Source organism: Lactuca virosa, chromosome 4, assembly GCF_052849685.1.
Source record: "Lactuca virosa cultivar CGN04683 chromosome 4, Lactuca_virosa_CGN04683_v6, whole genome shotgun sequence".
Taxonomy (NCBI): domain Eukaryota; kingdom Viridiplantae; phylum Streptophyta; class Magnoliopsida; order Asterales; family Asteraceae; genus Lactuca; species Lactuca virosa.
In genome coordinates this window covers 101,770,036-101,784,463 of record NC_136429.1, presented here as the reverse complement: position 1 = coordinate 101,784,463, position 14,428 = coordinate 101,770,036, and the positions used below count along the sequence as shown (strand labels likewise).

Sequence of the window (14,428 nt, the reverse complement as noted above, 5' to 3'; positions counted from 1 at the left end):
TTTTGAAAATATGTTTTTTGAAAAAATGTTGTCAAAATAAATTCCCAAAATACGTTTTTATATAATGAATACGTTTTTAAAAACATATTTTTGACAACGTATTTGGAAACATATTTTGGAAAACATATTAGAAACATATTTGTGAAAATGTCTTTAAAGACCTATTTAATAATAATAATAATAATAATAATAATAATAATCTAAACCATAATAATAATAATAATAATAATAATAATAATAATCTAAACCATAATAATAATAATAATAATAATAATAATAATAATAATAATAATGGTCAACAAAAATTGTAGATTATATATAAGTATAAATGAATAAATTAATGACATCTGTGTAGCCCAAGTTGTTAGAAGCATTTGTTTAGGGATGTCGTACGAGGGGTGGCAAATCGGGCAGTAGTTTCGTGTTTTTTTTAACGCGACACGACACGAAGTTCATTTTCATAACCCGAACACGACACGACACGAAGTCGTGTTTTTTTACTAACACGAACACAACCCGACTAAAAAAACAACGAACCCGACAAACACGAAAACACGACAAAAAATGACATAACATGATAACATGTCCATTTGTTTATAAATGTCTTCGAACTTATGATATAAAAAAATCATTCCAACTTATGCTTTCATCATCGATTCATCTTTGTCCTTGCTATAAATAAATATAAACTTGTGATTGTTTATAAGAAATTACCGAAGATATTATGAAATTGAATATAATAAACAATATGACATAAATCAGATGAAGTTTGAAAAATAAGAAATTTTCTATATCTATGCAAACAAATTCTTAATGACTATGTATTTATGATTTATTTTCTTCATTTTCATGTGAAGTTAACAATCATATCAGGGCATAGGCGATTAGTTTATATTGAATCAAAATAGTCTAATTAATAAACACAACTTTGTATAACAAGATGTACTAACATATAAAAATTAGATTGCATTAGTTATTTCATTCATTACTCTTTATAGAAGTGCCTACCACGATGTTCGAAGTTTATAAACTTATCCAAAGTTAACATAATCAGTTTAATCAAAAGACAAATTCATGTTCAAGGTTTACTAACTTCTCCAATCTGATCCACTTCTTGAATATTCAATCAAATCAGCTACCAAATTGAAACTTATTTTCTATTCAACAACGGTTATTCAACAACAAATGTCTATCAAACTAACTCTATAATTCACTAAAATTATAAGAGAAGAAAGAAAACAATGGCTAATGCAACAACAAACGTCTATCAAAATGTCATGATTCGTCAAACACAAATTACGAAACCCAATCAAATTACAACGATTACAACATATGTTATGAAGATTCCACATTTTTTTTTCTTCAATTATTTTTATATAACAATATTCATTGTTTATAACTTTATAGTTAAATTATTGTATTTTATAGGGAAATTGTCAGAAAAGTCCTAATATTTTCGGAAAAGTTACACTTTAGTCTCAAGATTTTTTTTTGAACATAAAAGTCCCGATTATTTCATTTTGGCTCAAGTTTACAAAAAAGTCATTTTATTTCTTTTAACAGGAAATGACATATTATCGTGTTTTTACAAATAATCGGGACTTTTATGTTTAAAAAAATATATATTGGGACTAAAGTGTAACTTTCCTGAAAATATTGAGACTTTTCTAACAATTTCCCTATTTTATAAGTTGTTATTTTGGCTCTTTATTATATTTCAAAGTTATATTTTTTGTCTCTTACATAATTTGTTTTTATAGTTTTCATTATTATTAGTTTTCGTAAGATACATTTTCAATCCTTATTAGTGTTCGTCTCTTCCATAAATAATTGTTTCTATAGAAACTTCATTTTGATAACTTTGTGGTCTACTTGATATGGTATATTCGTCACTATAATATATGTGAACTTTTGACATGTGTAAATCAAATTCTATATATGAATTACAAATGAGTTATTTTGCGCATTAAAGTTATATTTTCGTCCCTTACATAATTTCTTTATATACTTTTCATTTTTATTAATTTCCATGAGATACACTTTCAAGTCTTATTTTCCTATATCTCCTCCATACATAATTGTTTGTATTAAAATTTTATTTTGATAGTTTTATAGTCCATTTGATATGGTATAAACATCACGATGGTATATTTGGATTGTTAACATTTGTAAATCACATGCTAATTACAAAGAAGCCAACCCACACATTAAAATTACGTTTAGGTCCCTTACATTTTTTTATAGTTTTCGATTTCATTAATTGCAAACGAACTCTCTGCCACAATGCGTGTCATGACCTAAATACTAGTTTTAAGTTAAGTATTTAAGAAAATTAGTTCATACATACTCAGATATGATTATTCATAATAAGGTTTGTGGTCATTTTTTAAAGTCCCAAAAACCTGTGGTTATAATGAATATGAGTCTTTTTATGGTCATTTTAGCGAACAAGTATTGAAAGAAAGCAAAAATGAGAAAGTACATACAAAAAGACAGGACAAGGACTTGATATCTTCATCTCTTACCTAAGCAAAAGACTTAAATGCCCTTTTCATCTCATCATTGAAAAAAAACCTTTAAAACATGATTACCAAACTAATAATATACTCATAACATCATCTTATCTTAATCAAGGGAATGAATAACCATCGACATTTGAGAGTATGAAGATCATTAAATTTCATGTTTTTTTTTAAAAGTACAAACGATAAAAATGGAGGATGTGACTACCATAACAATGGGCGACATCTTGAGAGCTAGCGATCAAATGCATAAAATCATCCATCTACAATCAACAAACAATTTACCCGAATGAAAAAACCATATGCTAATTCTTGATGCCCCAAGTCAACAAGTCAACCAATCACAGCCCTAAACAAACAAAACCCCATGTCAAATAATATATGCTATGTTTGCTACAAACTCAAATAAGATCTAAGTCTAAAACTTCAATTTTAGTGATGGCCAATATTATCATAATTAACATTAAAAAAAAAAACAAAAACGAAAGGGAATCCAGACTTGCTTTTCTTGTAGTAGGTTCAGAGCCTTCCAAAAAGTCATCATACATCGTCGTTCATATCTGATTAAAAGTACTAAATTAGCATCATACTTTTATAACTATGATAACTTATGTCAAATTGATCAATATCTTCTACAAATTAAGTTATCTGTATTGTGTTAAAACTTAAAAACTGAAACTTTTTAATACATACTAATACAAGGACACTTGACTAAACAAGTTGTGGAAATTTGCTTTAAATAGAGTACAAGACTATGTTTAACGATTCTAAAATCATATTGTTTGAGTGTACTATGAAACATGACAAGTTTTGAAGCAATCACAAAGTAATGTTTTACAAATACAAGCTTTTATCATGTTTATGGTCAAAGTATTGTTACCTAACATCAAATTAATAAGAACATATCTACAGGAGAATCATCTATATGAACATTAGTTGCACAGAATAAAAGCATATTGGCTTCTTCTAATAGAACAAAATTCCATTAATTTTCACAAGGCAAACATGAGAATTGAAACATAATATATAACACGAAGGATAAAATAATAAACAAAGTGAAACAAATATACCTTCAAGAGTCCAACCACAGGTCCTTGGAGCAGCTGAAAGCATTGATGTAAGCAATGCAGAGGCAGTAGCTGTGTGGAATGGAAGCATCGATTCAATAGAGACACAGCTCATCTCAACTGGTGACCTAACAAATTCAGATCCAAAATAAACATTAAAGGTGCGGCATTTGTGACCAATTAAACAAATTTCTCATTTTCTAATATCAGTTGTATTAGATTTACTCAAAAACCTAAGTAGTTTAACCCCAAAACTTTGGCGATCATATCATCACCAGGTAGGATTGATATTTGGGATGTAAATTCAAATTTATATATCATGAAGAACACGAATAACATATTGCGTTAAAATTGGAGGAACAATCAGTAGCAGAAAATAAGCGTATACGACGTATCATAGTAATGACCTGAAAATGCGATGAGAAAGGGGGTTTTGAGAGGGGAGACGAAAGGGAGAGCGTGCTGCCGACGTCGCATTGGGTTTAGCGCCAGCGGAGATTCTAGAAGCCGCCCTGCCAACGGTGGTGAAGGTGGAGGCGGAGCGGAAGACGGACCTAGCTGCGACGGCTGTTGCCATGTAGTTCGTCGAAACAAAATGTATTGGGGTTTGGGATCTGTACAACAGGGGTTTTGTGAGTGGAAATATAGACATGTTTGGTCCCTTAGATTTCAATATTTTCTAATTAAGTCCTTTTTCGACTTTTTTTATTCAATATTTCTTCATGTTTTTCTTTCTTTGTTTTTGCAACATTATTCATAGTACAATTAGATCCATGAAGTGAGAAATCCAGAACAAACGAAATCTTTAGAGTAAGATTACTTGATTTAAACTTAAAACTACGTGATCTTGAGACAATGATCTCAGATTATAAAAATATTAGTATTGAAGTTCTACTATTGAGTTCCTAGTTTTACATTTTCCATCTTCCAACAAACAAGTTTCAAAACATTTGTCCAAAATATTTTTGATCAATAGACTCTATCCGATTTTTATCTAGAATCTTGCATATTTGGGCTTTGGTACGTCTAGGAAACTTGATTATTATGTAAATTATTTGTAGTGAATTTAAACACAAAAGGACCAAAATGGATGATTATCTTTTTAATTAATTGACTAAATTACAACAATCTTCATCTATGAAAATTATGAATCAAGTCCCTAAAATACTTTTATTTTCTATCTTATTCTTATGGTTTCAATTTGTTTTGAATCAAGTCCCTCAAATTTACCTTTAAATTTATAAGTTTTATTCATCTGTTTATTATTTTTTTTTGATATGTAGGCCCAACCAAACATTCATCTTCTCCTTCTTAGACATGATTGTTAGGCCATGCGGATGGAGGCAAAATCACACATAGAAATCTGATGTGGAGGGGGTTTCCACTAGTGAACACCAACCCCAAAGTATAGTTGGTATCTTGTGGAGTAAGGATGGTCATGGATCTTGACAGAAGGAATGTGTCTATCTCTCTCTTTCTTTCTCTTTTTCACTGGTAAACACCATTTCCAGAACCTTGTGAAATAGTTTGATGATGAGGTGGATTGCATTTCACGCGTGAGGACTCTTTCTTCATCACGCTTTTCATGTCAATCGCCAACACTTCAAAAAAAAAAATATCATGCGTGTGAACAACCAAACCCGATTAACACAAAAACCCAAATATTATGTGCTTTTCATGTCAATCGCCGTCTGTTCCCTACAACAGATTCGTCAGATTCGCCGTCTATTCCCAGGATACAGCAGATTCGCCGTCTGTTCCCATTTAATCATCTCACTGTATCGCAATTACATCTAAGACCAACTCTTGGGATATTAACACTAGTTTATACACAAGATACAACATGTAGAAGTGTATTTTCACAACTTAAACTTCTTAACAATTTATACGTATTTGATGCCTTACATACAACTTGTGCAGTATTTTTTGGGTCTTACTGTCTTACACACAAGACCATATGAAGAACATTATTGTTGACCTACAAGAAAGGAGATTGTTATTCCTTATGCTATTTTGTACATATTTGACGATGATATTAGTAGTTAAACTAAATACACTGTCACTAATTTTACGAGGATTATAACACCACAACATGAAATTATAAGGTTTACGGAGTGTGATAAGGGTCCCAAAACAAAAAAGACATGACGACAAGATTAGGCAACAGGATTGGAATCCAAGGGTTGATATAATTCCCTAACCTTTTCCTTCTAAGTCTCTTCTTCACATACTCTATCTTATCTTCTTCACCCCATTTTGGTTCTTCTACGCCTTTCGCAAGCACCAAGGGTTGGGGTAGTTGATAAGGGCACTTTGACCTCCAAGATGCTTTCTTCATCGATACCCTCCTCATGAAAAGACTTAAAGCCCATCGGAATTCATGGTGTTTAGGGCACAGGATTGGAGGGTATTCCCAATCGAGGTAACATGGGATTTGTGTGGCGATGAAGAATTGGGCATGGAGAGATGGGGTGGTTGTATGGTGGGTTAGGATGTGAGTTAGGGCATGGTGTCTTTGTTCCCATGTCGTTTCTTCCATTTGGAAATTTAGAGGGTGGGTTTTTGTTTTTGATTGGATTGAATTGAATGGGTCTATATTACTAAATATATATATGGTATAAAGTGTTAAAAATTAAAGTATATCAATATACAATATAAAAAAAGAAAAATGTGTCGGTAGTTCTGTTGTTGCTGTGTTAAAAGTTTATAATTCAATAAATAAATGTGGTTATCCATCAAAAATCAAAAATTAAAAATATAATAAATAGATTGAGATCGTTTTTTTTTTTTTTTTAATTTTTTAACAAGTTTGAAGTAAAAGAAGAATTATCTGGAAATATATGCTTAGATATTTTTATTTTATTATTATTATTTTTTTGTAATAAAAAGCTTCTAAATAAGGAATTACTTCAACTGTTTTTTAGATCTTTATGAATTTTTAGCTTTTATATTTCATTTAAATTTATGATTTAAAATATTTATAGTTACTTAAAAAAATATTTTTACATAAATAAAAAGAGAAATTAAATATTCTCCTACTTTTTGTTCTTACAAATCCTCCTATCAAATTAAATAATGACATGTATAAAATTTAATGTTCATTTAATGATATTTTAATATATTAATATGATACATGTTATCATTTAATTGGGTAGAAGGATTTGTAGAAACAAAAACAGGAGAATATTTAATTTTTCAAATAAAAATGACATCCTCCTGTTACAAAGTATTTTATAATTTCAAAACTTTACAATTATTTTTACCAAACAATTTTATAAGGATAAAATCATAAAACTTATAATTTATAATTATAATATATTTTTGCTAAACATATCATGAAACAAAATAATATTTTATATAATGAAATGAACGGTTATTGATTTTTTTTTTCATTTTGTTGATTTTCATTGCAAATGTTTAATGTAATCCTTTTTATTTATGTAATTTTCAACAACACAATGATTTTTTAGAAATTTAAAATTAAACTTTTATTTTTTTAAAAGTAACTAGAAAGTATATAACTTTTATTAATAATATTTTTAGATTTTAACAAGCTTTTGTTATGTATAATTTTTTCGAAAATATTAATACCAAACCTACATAATATTATTCATCCCATGAGTTTCTTCATTTCATTATTCCATTAGGATAAATTACACGGATGATCCCTGTGGTTTAGGGTAATCTGTTAGATTGGTCCCTAGCAACTTTTTTTTAACTCGGACCGTCCCTAATTTATATTTTCGTTACACGCTTGGTCCCTGACCATTCTAAAAAGACTAATTTACCCTTACTGATTTCTTTTACCTTTTTTAAATTATAAATTAATTAAAAATATATATATTAATTAAATGTGGAAAAAGTATTAATTAAAAAATATTTTGGTCTCATTCAAGAATCTACACAACCGAAGCCTCTTCCCCTCCCTTCCCTCCTTGTGTTAAATCCTTGGAAAATCTCACTCCTTTCGCCGGAAAATCTCACACATTAACGATGTCTTCTCTGGCTGCACTTTCACCTCCCCCACGGCTGTCTTCTCCAGCTACAATCGAATCTGATACTGAAATCAAACACAAAATTGAATGGAACCCGAACCTTAAATTGATCCAAGATGCAAACCTAAAACTGAAACTAAAATCGAATATGAAACTGAAATCAAACACAAAACTCAAAATCAAATCTGAATTCAAACCTGAAACTGAAATCAAACATGAAATCAAATTGAAAACTGAATGCGGAAATTAATTCAAACCTAGAACTCAATCAAACATTAAACTGAAAATTAAACCTGAAATCAAACCTAATCGGTGTTGTAGAGTCGATTTGGGCACCAAAACTGATATCAAACAAGAAATCTATTGTATTTATCACTTCTGGTTCGGTAACATACTTTCCAGTCCGAGACAAAGAAAGAGGCCAATGCTCAAGTTTGTATTGTCTCGTCGGATTCGAGTGCCTGCATCACCTCCGCCTTTTCTGGTGGTGCTGGAAATAGATGTTGGTGGAGGAAAACATGAGTGAGGCAATTGGATTTTTAGGTGTCGTCTGCTTTCAAATGAAATAAAGAGTGGCAGAGTAGAGAGACGGGTTAATCCCATGAGTGAAGAGGGGAAGGAGATGAAGGATTTTCTCACTAGCCATGTGTGATGTTGTTGGAGTCGCCGGAGATGCAATTGATCGGTGATGCAACTGGTGAATGGTGATGATGGAAGACAAGGGGTGAAGAGGGAGCCAATGAGGGATTAGAGACGTTGCTTAGCGTTTTAGGGATTTTTTTAATTTTATTTTTTTAATTTTTTTAATATATTATTAATATAAAAAGGTAAAATAATAAATAATAAATAATTAAGGGTAAAATAGTCTTTTTATAACGGACAGGGACCAAGCGTGTAATGAAAATATAAATTAGGGACGGTCCGAGTTAAAAAAAAGTTGCTAGGGACCAATCTAGCAGATTACCCTAAACCAAAGGGACCATCCGTGTAATTTACCCATTCCATTATTTCCAATCAATTATAATATTTTATCTTTAATGAATCATGATTCCGGCCCATCTTTGCCAAACTACAACGAGTTACCCAAATAGCAGCTGTAGCAGTGTAGCCTATACTTTTAGCCATCCACCGAAGAACTTCAAAACTGAGCACGATCTAGCAACTTGATCACTCTCTGAATGCACCATCATCTATGGTAGTAAGATCTTTCTCGTATTTACGATTCTTGTCATATTAAAACCCATCATTCGTGTACTTGGGTGTCTCCAAATGATTGTTTGATAACATGTCTACAAACTGTTTGATAAAATGTCTGAAAGAAAGATCATCTTTACACCAGGCCTTCAGATATCCAGTTTTCACCTGAGTACCTCCGATAGACTTATGGGGTAGTTTGGAAAAAATTCGTGGGTATTTGCGACATGGCGATGAGAAGCAAAGCAATTATCAAATGGCCAAAACAAGTAACAACATCTCTAGTTGAGCAACTGATTAAAGCTGAGCGAAATGTAGAAAAAGCTGTCATCGTTTTTGATTCGGCATCAGCAGAGTACGCTAATGGCTTCCGCCATGACCACACCACTTACTCCCTCATCATCTCGAAGCTGTTATCTGTCAATCAGTTTACAAGAGCAGAAGATTTCATCGACAGAATGACAAAAGAATCCTGTAAAGTCACCGAAGACATACTCTTATCAATATGCAGAGCCTATGGACGCGTCCATAAACCTCATGACGTCATGAGAATTTTCCAGAAGATATCTGAACCCACATTGAAAGCTTACGTCACTGTCTTCTCCATTCTCGTTGATGAAAACCAGTTGAAAGTAGCCTTCAAGTTCTACAGGTACATGAGACAATTAGGATTCCCTCCAAATCTCCCTTCACTTAATGTCTTAATCAAAGCTCTTTCCAAGAACATCTCCACCATTGATTCAGCCATTAACATCTTTCGTGAGATGCCCAAACATGGGTGTACCCCAGATACATACACATATGGGACTTTAATCAATGGGTTATGTAAATTATCAAAAATTAAAGAAGCCAAAGAGCTTTTTAAAGAAATGGAAACAAAAGGTTGTTCTCCAAGTGTTGTCACCTACACTAGCTTAATCCATGGATTATCCCAAAACAATTTAGATGAAGCTTTGGCTCTTTTTCAAGAAATGGAAGCTAAAACTATAACCCCTAATGTATACACCTATAGCTCTATTATAAATGGGCTATGTAAGAATGGGCGTAGTTTGGAGGCTATGGAGATTCTGGAGGGTATGATTGCCAAACGACATAAACCCAACATGGTAACTTACAGCACTTTACTTCATGGATTATGTAAGGAGAAAAAGATTCGGGAATCTTTGGAGATATTTGATAGGATGAAGGTTCAAGGGTTGAAACCAGATGCAGGATTGTATTGGAAGATGATTGAGGTGTTTTGTGATGATGGGAGATTTGATAAAGCTGCAAACTTTCTTGATGAAATGGTGTTTGAAGGGATTCCTATAAAGAGAGTGACTTGGGGTGTTCATGTTAAGATACATAATACTGTGGTGAGAGGTCTTTGTAGGGGTAGTGATGGAAATAGAGGGTTTCAAGTGTATTGTAGGATGCGAGGTAAGGGGATTTGTGTTGATGTTGAAACTTTTGAGGTTCTTGTTGGTTTCTTTTGTGAGAAACGTGATCTTGAGAAGGCGATTAGGGTTTTTGATGACATGATTGTTGATGGATGTTTTCCTGAAGAAGATATATGGAGTGATTTGGTTTGTAGAATTTTGGGGAAACAAAATGTGCAAGAAGATGATGAATTGATGAGTAAACTTGTAGTGTTTGGAAATCAAGTTTGATAGAAGTCATCTAATCCTTTGTCGTTTTTTTTGTCATTTTACTTTCTATAATTACTTATTTTAATCATATGTATGCAATGAGCAAAGGTTTAGTTTAATGGTTAAGATATTCATTATATTTATTTTAAATTGAAGAAATAAAACCCAACCCAAAAAGGAATATCACAATTCACAATCAACCTTTGAATGTCAAATTGTCAATCGCATTCCAATGCTTTACAAAAGGAAGCGTCTATTAGCCATCCTTTGAGTTAGGGTCAAGTTTGTCTATTTTGGGAGGAATGTGTGGTTTAAAGGGTGCCGTATGCAAGTTGCGTGTTATAGATGTAGTTGATGGTGACATGACATCTTTGTAAATGTTGCATCGAGGAGGGCAAAGTTATGATAAGTTTTTGTGAGAATCGTTTGAAAATATGGCGAATAATATAATTTCTTGTGATTGCATATATAAACAATAAAAAGAAAACTGTAAATTTGTACTCTTTATCCATCGTTAAGAGCACACAGTGTGGACCTTCAAAACGTCGTTACTGCCTACGTGGACGAGCCACAACGGCGTCTTAACAAGAAGAACACCGCCCTGGCTTCTCGTTATGTGTCATTCGGTCATAACGACGACGAGCTCACTTTGATTGGCTGATCGTTTTTTGTCCATTGGGTTTGACCATTAGGGTTTGAAGCAATATAAAAAAAATTAATTACTTTTTTTACCTATAAATTCATAACATATACATTTTTCAATTCACACAATTCCCCTCTTTCTCAATATTCTCTACAATTTCAAAACTTTTCAAAAAAAATTATGGATCCTTTCGACTCGTCCGACGATGACGGTGATGATATATTCATCACTATGATGTACCCGTATTGCACCAACGAGCCACTACAACTAGACACAGCCCCTCTACTAGCAAGACGTGCGATGTTAAATAGAAATTGTGAGGAAGGACATGAACGTCTATATCGCGATTACTTTGCGGATAACTGTGTATATGGATCGAAGAAGTTTAAAAGAAGATTTCGTTTGAGTAGGAATGTGTTCCTACGGATCGCCAACGCCTTGGAAAGTCGGTATCGTTTCTTTAATTTAATACATATTTACTATATTTTTATACAAAATAAATAAAAATTTACTACATGTACAATATATTTTTTAGTACAAATTTACTATATGTTTCTTTAATTTTAATACAAATGTACTATTTTTTAAACATAATTACTATACGTGTCGGTATACATTTTTCCAATTGAGCTATGATGCTAGAGGTAGGTGAAGATTCACAACGTTGCAAAAATTTGTTGCGGCCATTCGTTTGATGGCTATGGAGGAGTCACGCGACACCATGTACGATTATATGAGAATGTCCGAAAGAACTGCATGGAAAAATTTGTATAGATTGTCAAAAGGTGTTGTGGAAACATTCGAAGACGTATATTTGCGGAAACCTTCGTTGCATGATACGCAAGAACTTTATGCAACACATGAAGAAAGACATGGGTTTCCCGGAATGATTGGAAGTATTGATTGCACGCACTGAAAATGGAAAAATTGTCCAGTAGCATGGAAATGACAGTATGCAAGTGATCATCATGGTTCACCTTCGTTGGTTTTAGAGGCTGTTGCCTCGCAAGATTTATGGATTTGGCTTGCGTTTATCGGGGTTGTGGGTTCCAACAACGATGTCACAATCATCAATATTCGACGATCTTTTGAATGGAAAGGCCCTTAATGCTCATTTCACAGAGAATGTAAACAAATACAAGTTTGGGTATTACCTTACGGATGAAATATATCCTCCGTATTCCACATTCGTGAAGACATTTCGACACTAGGTTAAAGAAAGAGATAAATTATTTAAGAGAATACAAGAAGGAGCATCTAAAGATGTGGAACGTGCTTTTGGAGTTCTAAAGTCGAAGTGACACATAGTTGAACATGCAACACAACCATTGGTCTTAGAAACTCTATGGTATATCATATATGTGTGTATCATAATGCATAACATGGTAGTATAAGATAAATGATATAATATTGCACACTATATCCCAACGGAGCCCAGACACATTCAATTTAAACTAGGAACAATATAATATTTGCATAGATTCGTTGACATTCAAGACACAAATAAACATATGAAACTTCGAGATGAATTGTCGGATTATATCTTCGACGGTAACGATGTCGAATAGCGTTGTTTAGGAAAAATAAAGTATGTATTTTTTTTGTCTTGTAATGTTTTTTTTGGATGTTATGTGTAATTTAAATGTTATGTTATATTTATTTTTCAAACATTATGTTTTATTTAAATGTTATGTTTTATTTAAAATATATTCGTTTTAATAAATAAAAAAAAACTCGAAAAAGAAATTATGAAATGAAAAATAATTGGTGTTATAACATGCTTTTAACATGGTTACAATTTCCTCACTTAGTGTTATAACCAAGGTTTCAAAAAGCTCGTCATGGCTCCAACGAGTGTGCATGCCGTCAAGCTTTACCAAAACGCCGTCTTAACTCATATATGTGTATAAAATAGAATAATAGTTGAAAATACATATAAAAATATTAATTATGTGCTGAATTGTAGCTTTAAGTCATGCCTTACAAACGACATGGCTCGCCAAAGCTCGGAAAAACTTGAGGCTTGACATTGCCGCCAAGTCACGTCTTACGTTATTTAGAACCTTGGTTATAACACCGTTGATGAAGTGACATGTGAGGTGACACCAAAATGATGTTATAAGTAGTAGTCCATATCTATTGTCAGAATGGATCTAACGTAGAATGGATCTAACGTGTTGCTAATTGATGCATCATCTAGTGACATATTTCATCGCTATCGGATGGTTAACCTTTGAAATTTTATTTTATTTATTTTATTTTTTATTTTTGGCACACTATCGTTCAACTACCTTTAATTTAGGGTCCCTTTAATTTATTAAATACCTATCAATCCAATTATCTAATCATAAACATTTTCAAAAGCTAATAAAAAAAACATACTAGTTCATCCCTATCTATAAGTTTTATAAGAAAACCTTTTTTTTAAGCATACATATACAATTATAAAAAAAGAGATGAATAATCTTATGTATAATTATAAAAAATAAAATAGAATAAAAATATTATGTTATCCTTATATTTTTTAACATTTAATATTTCTCTCTCTCTCATATATATATATATATATATATATATATATATATATATATATATATATATATATATATATATATATATATATCAAGGTTATAAAAATCGCTCGGCTGTAGCTCGACGGTCGACTGGGGTCAAGCGATTAATCGGTTTGGCGGGGATTAATCGGAGACCATAAATTACTAATAAAACAATTTTTAAACTTAATATATCCTAAGAAAAAATAGTATTTGAAAATTTAAAATTTTGAAATTTTGAAATTTTGAAATATTTGGTATAATATTTGAATTTGAATATTTAAAAATTTAAAATTTTGAAGTTTTGTAAATTTTGGTGTAATATTTGAAATTTTGAAAATTTGAATTTTTTAAAATCTTCCCGCCGAGGACCACCGAGGGCCGCCAAGGACCGCCTAGCCTGAGTTTGACCGGTATTGACCAATTTCCGCCAAGCACCCCTAATCGTAATCAGTTGCAGACCGCCTAACGCCTAGGCCGATATTTACAACACTGATATATATATATATATATATATATATATATATATATATATATATATATATATATATATATATATATATATATATATATATAGAGAGAGAGAGAGAGAGAGAGAGAGAGAGATGATGGTTCAATTGAGAAAAAAAATATTGAGAATGGAGGAAATGACAAACGATACACATGTGTATTCTAACCACAAAACACTTGGTCATATTGGCGGAAATGGGCAAACGATACACATGCGTATTCTAACCACATATGTTTCCTTAAATTATGTTATCATTACATTAATATATATAAAAACATGGTTTTTTTCGTTTTTTAATTATTAAAAAGCTATTTTT

General features: G+C 31.7%; 3 protein-coding genes across 8 annotated transcripts; 1 reads left to right on the top strand and 2 right to left on the bottom strand.

The window, feature by feature from the left end:
* Positions 1–2,562: 2,562 nt before the first annotated feature.
* Positions 2,563–4,206, bottom strand: LOC145106798 (protein NUCLEAR FUSION DEFECTIVE 6, mitochondrial-like). 6 transcript variants are annotated; one of them, XM_079043725.1, is made up of 4 exons: positions 3,997–4,206; positions 3,593–3,717; positions 3,022–3,082; positions 2,563–2,871 (listed from the first exon to the last, which is right to left on the bottom strand). In XM_079043725.1, exons 1-3 carry the CDS (start codon positions 4,164–4,166, stop codon positions 3,063–3,065), a joined length of 315 nt encoding a protein of 104 aa, XP_078899851.1. In that variant the 5' UTR covers positions 4,167–4,206; the 3' UTR covers positions 2,563–2,871; positions 3,022–3,062. The 6 variants fall into 6 exon arrangements, with proteins under 6 accessions (XP_078899851.1, XP_078899853.1, XP_078899852.1 ...); XM_079043727.1 differs by having other exon boundaries at positions 2,563–2,785; XM_079043726.1 differs by having other exon boundaries at positions 3,026–3,082.
* A 1,239-nt stretch (positions 4,207–5,445) lies between these two features.
* LOC145106797 (uncharacterized) lies at positions 5,446–6,184 on the bottom strand. The gene has a single exon (XM_079043724.1). It carries the CDS (start codon positions 6,126–6,128, stop codon positions 5,697–5,699), a length of 432 nt encoding a protein of 143 aa, XP_078899850.1. The 5' UTR covers positions 6,129–6,184; the 3' UTR covers positions 5,446–5,696.
* Positions 6,185–8,644: 2,460 nt separating this feature from the next.
* Positions 8,645–10,556, top strand: LOC145106795 (Pentatricopeptide repeat (PPR) superfamily protein). Its single transcript, XM_079043721.1, has 2 exons — positions 8,645–8,779; positions 8,924–10,556. Exon 2 carries the CDS (start codon positions 9,006–9,008, stop codon positions 10,425–10,427), a length of 1,422 nt encoding a protein of 473 aa, XP_078899847.1. The 5' UTR covers positions 8,645–8,779; positions 8,924–9,005; the 3' UTR covers positions 10,428–10,556.
* The last annotated feature ends 3,872 nt before the right edge of the window (positions 10,557–14,428 follow it).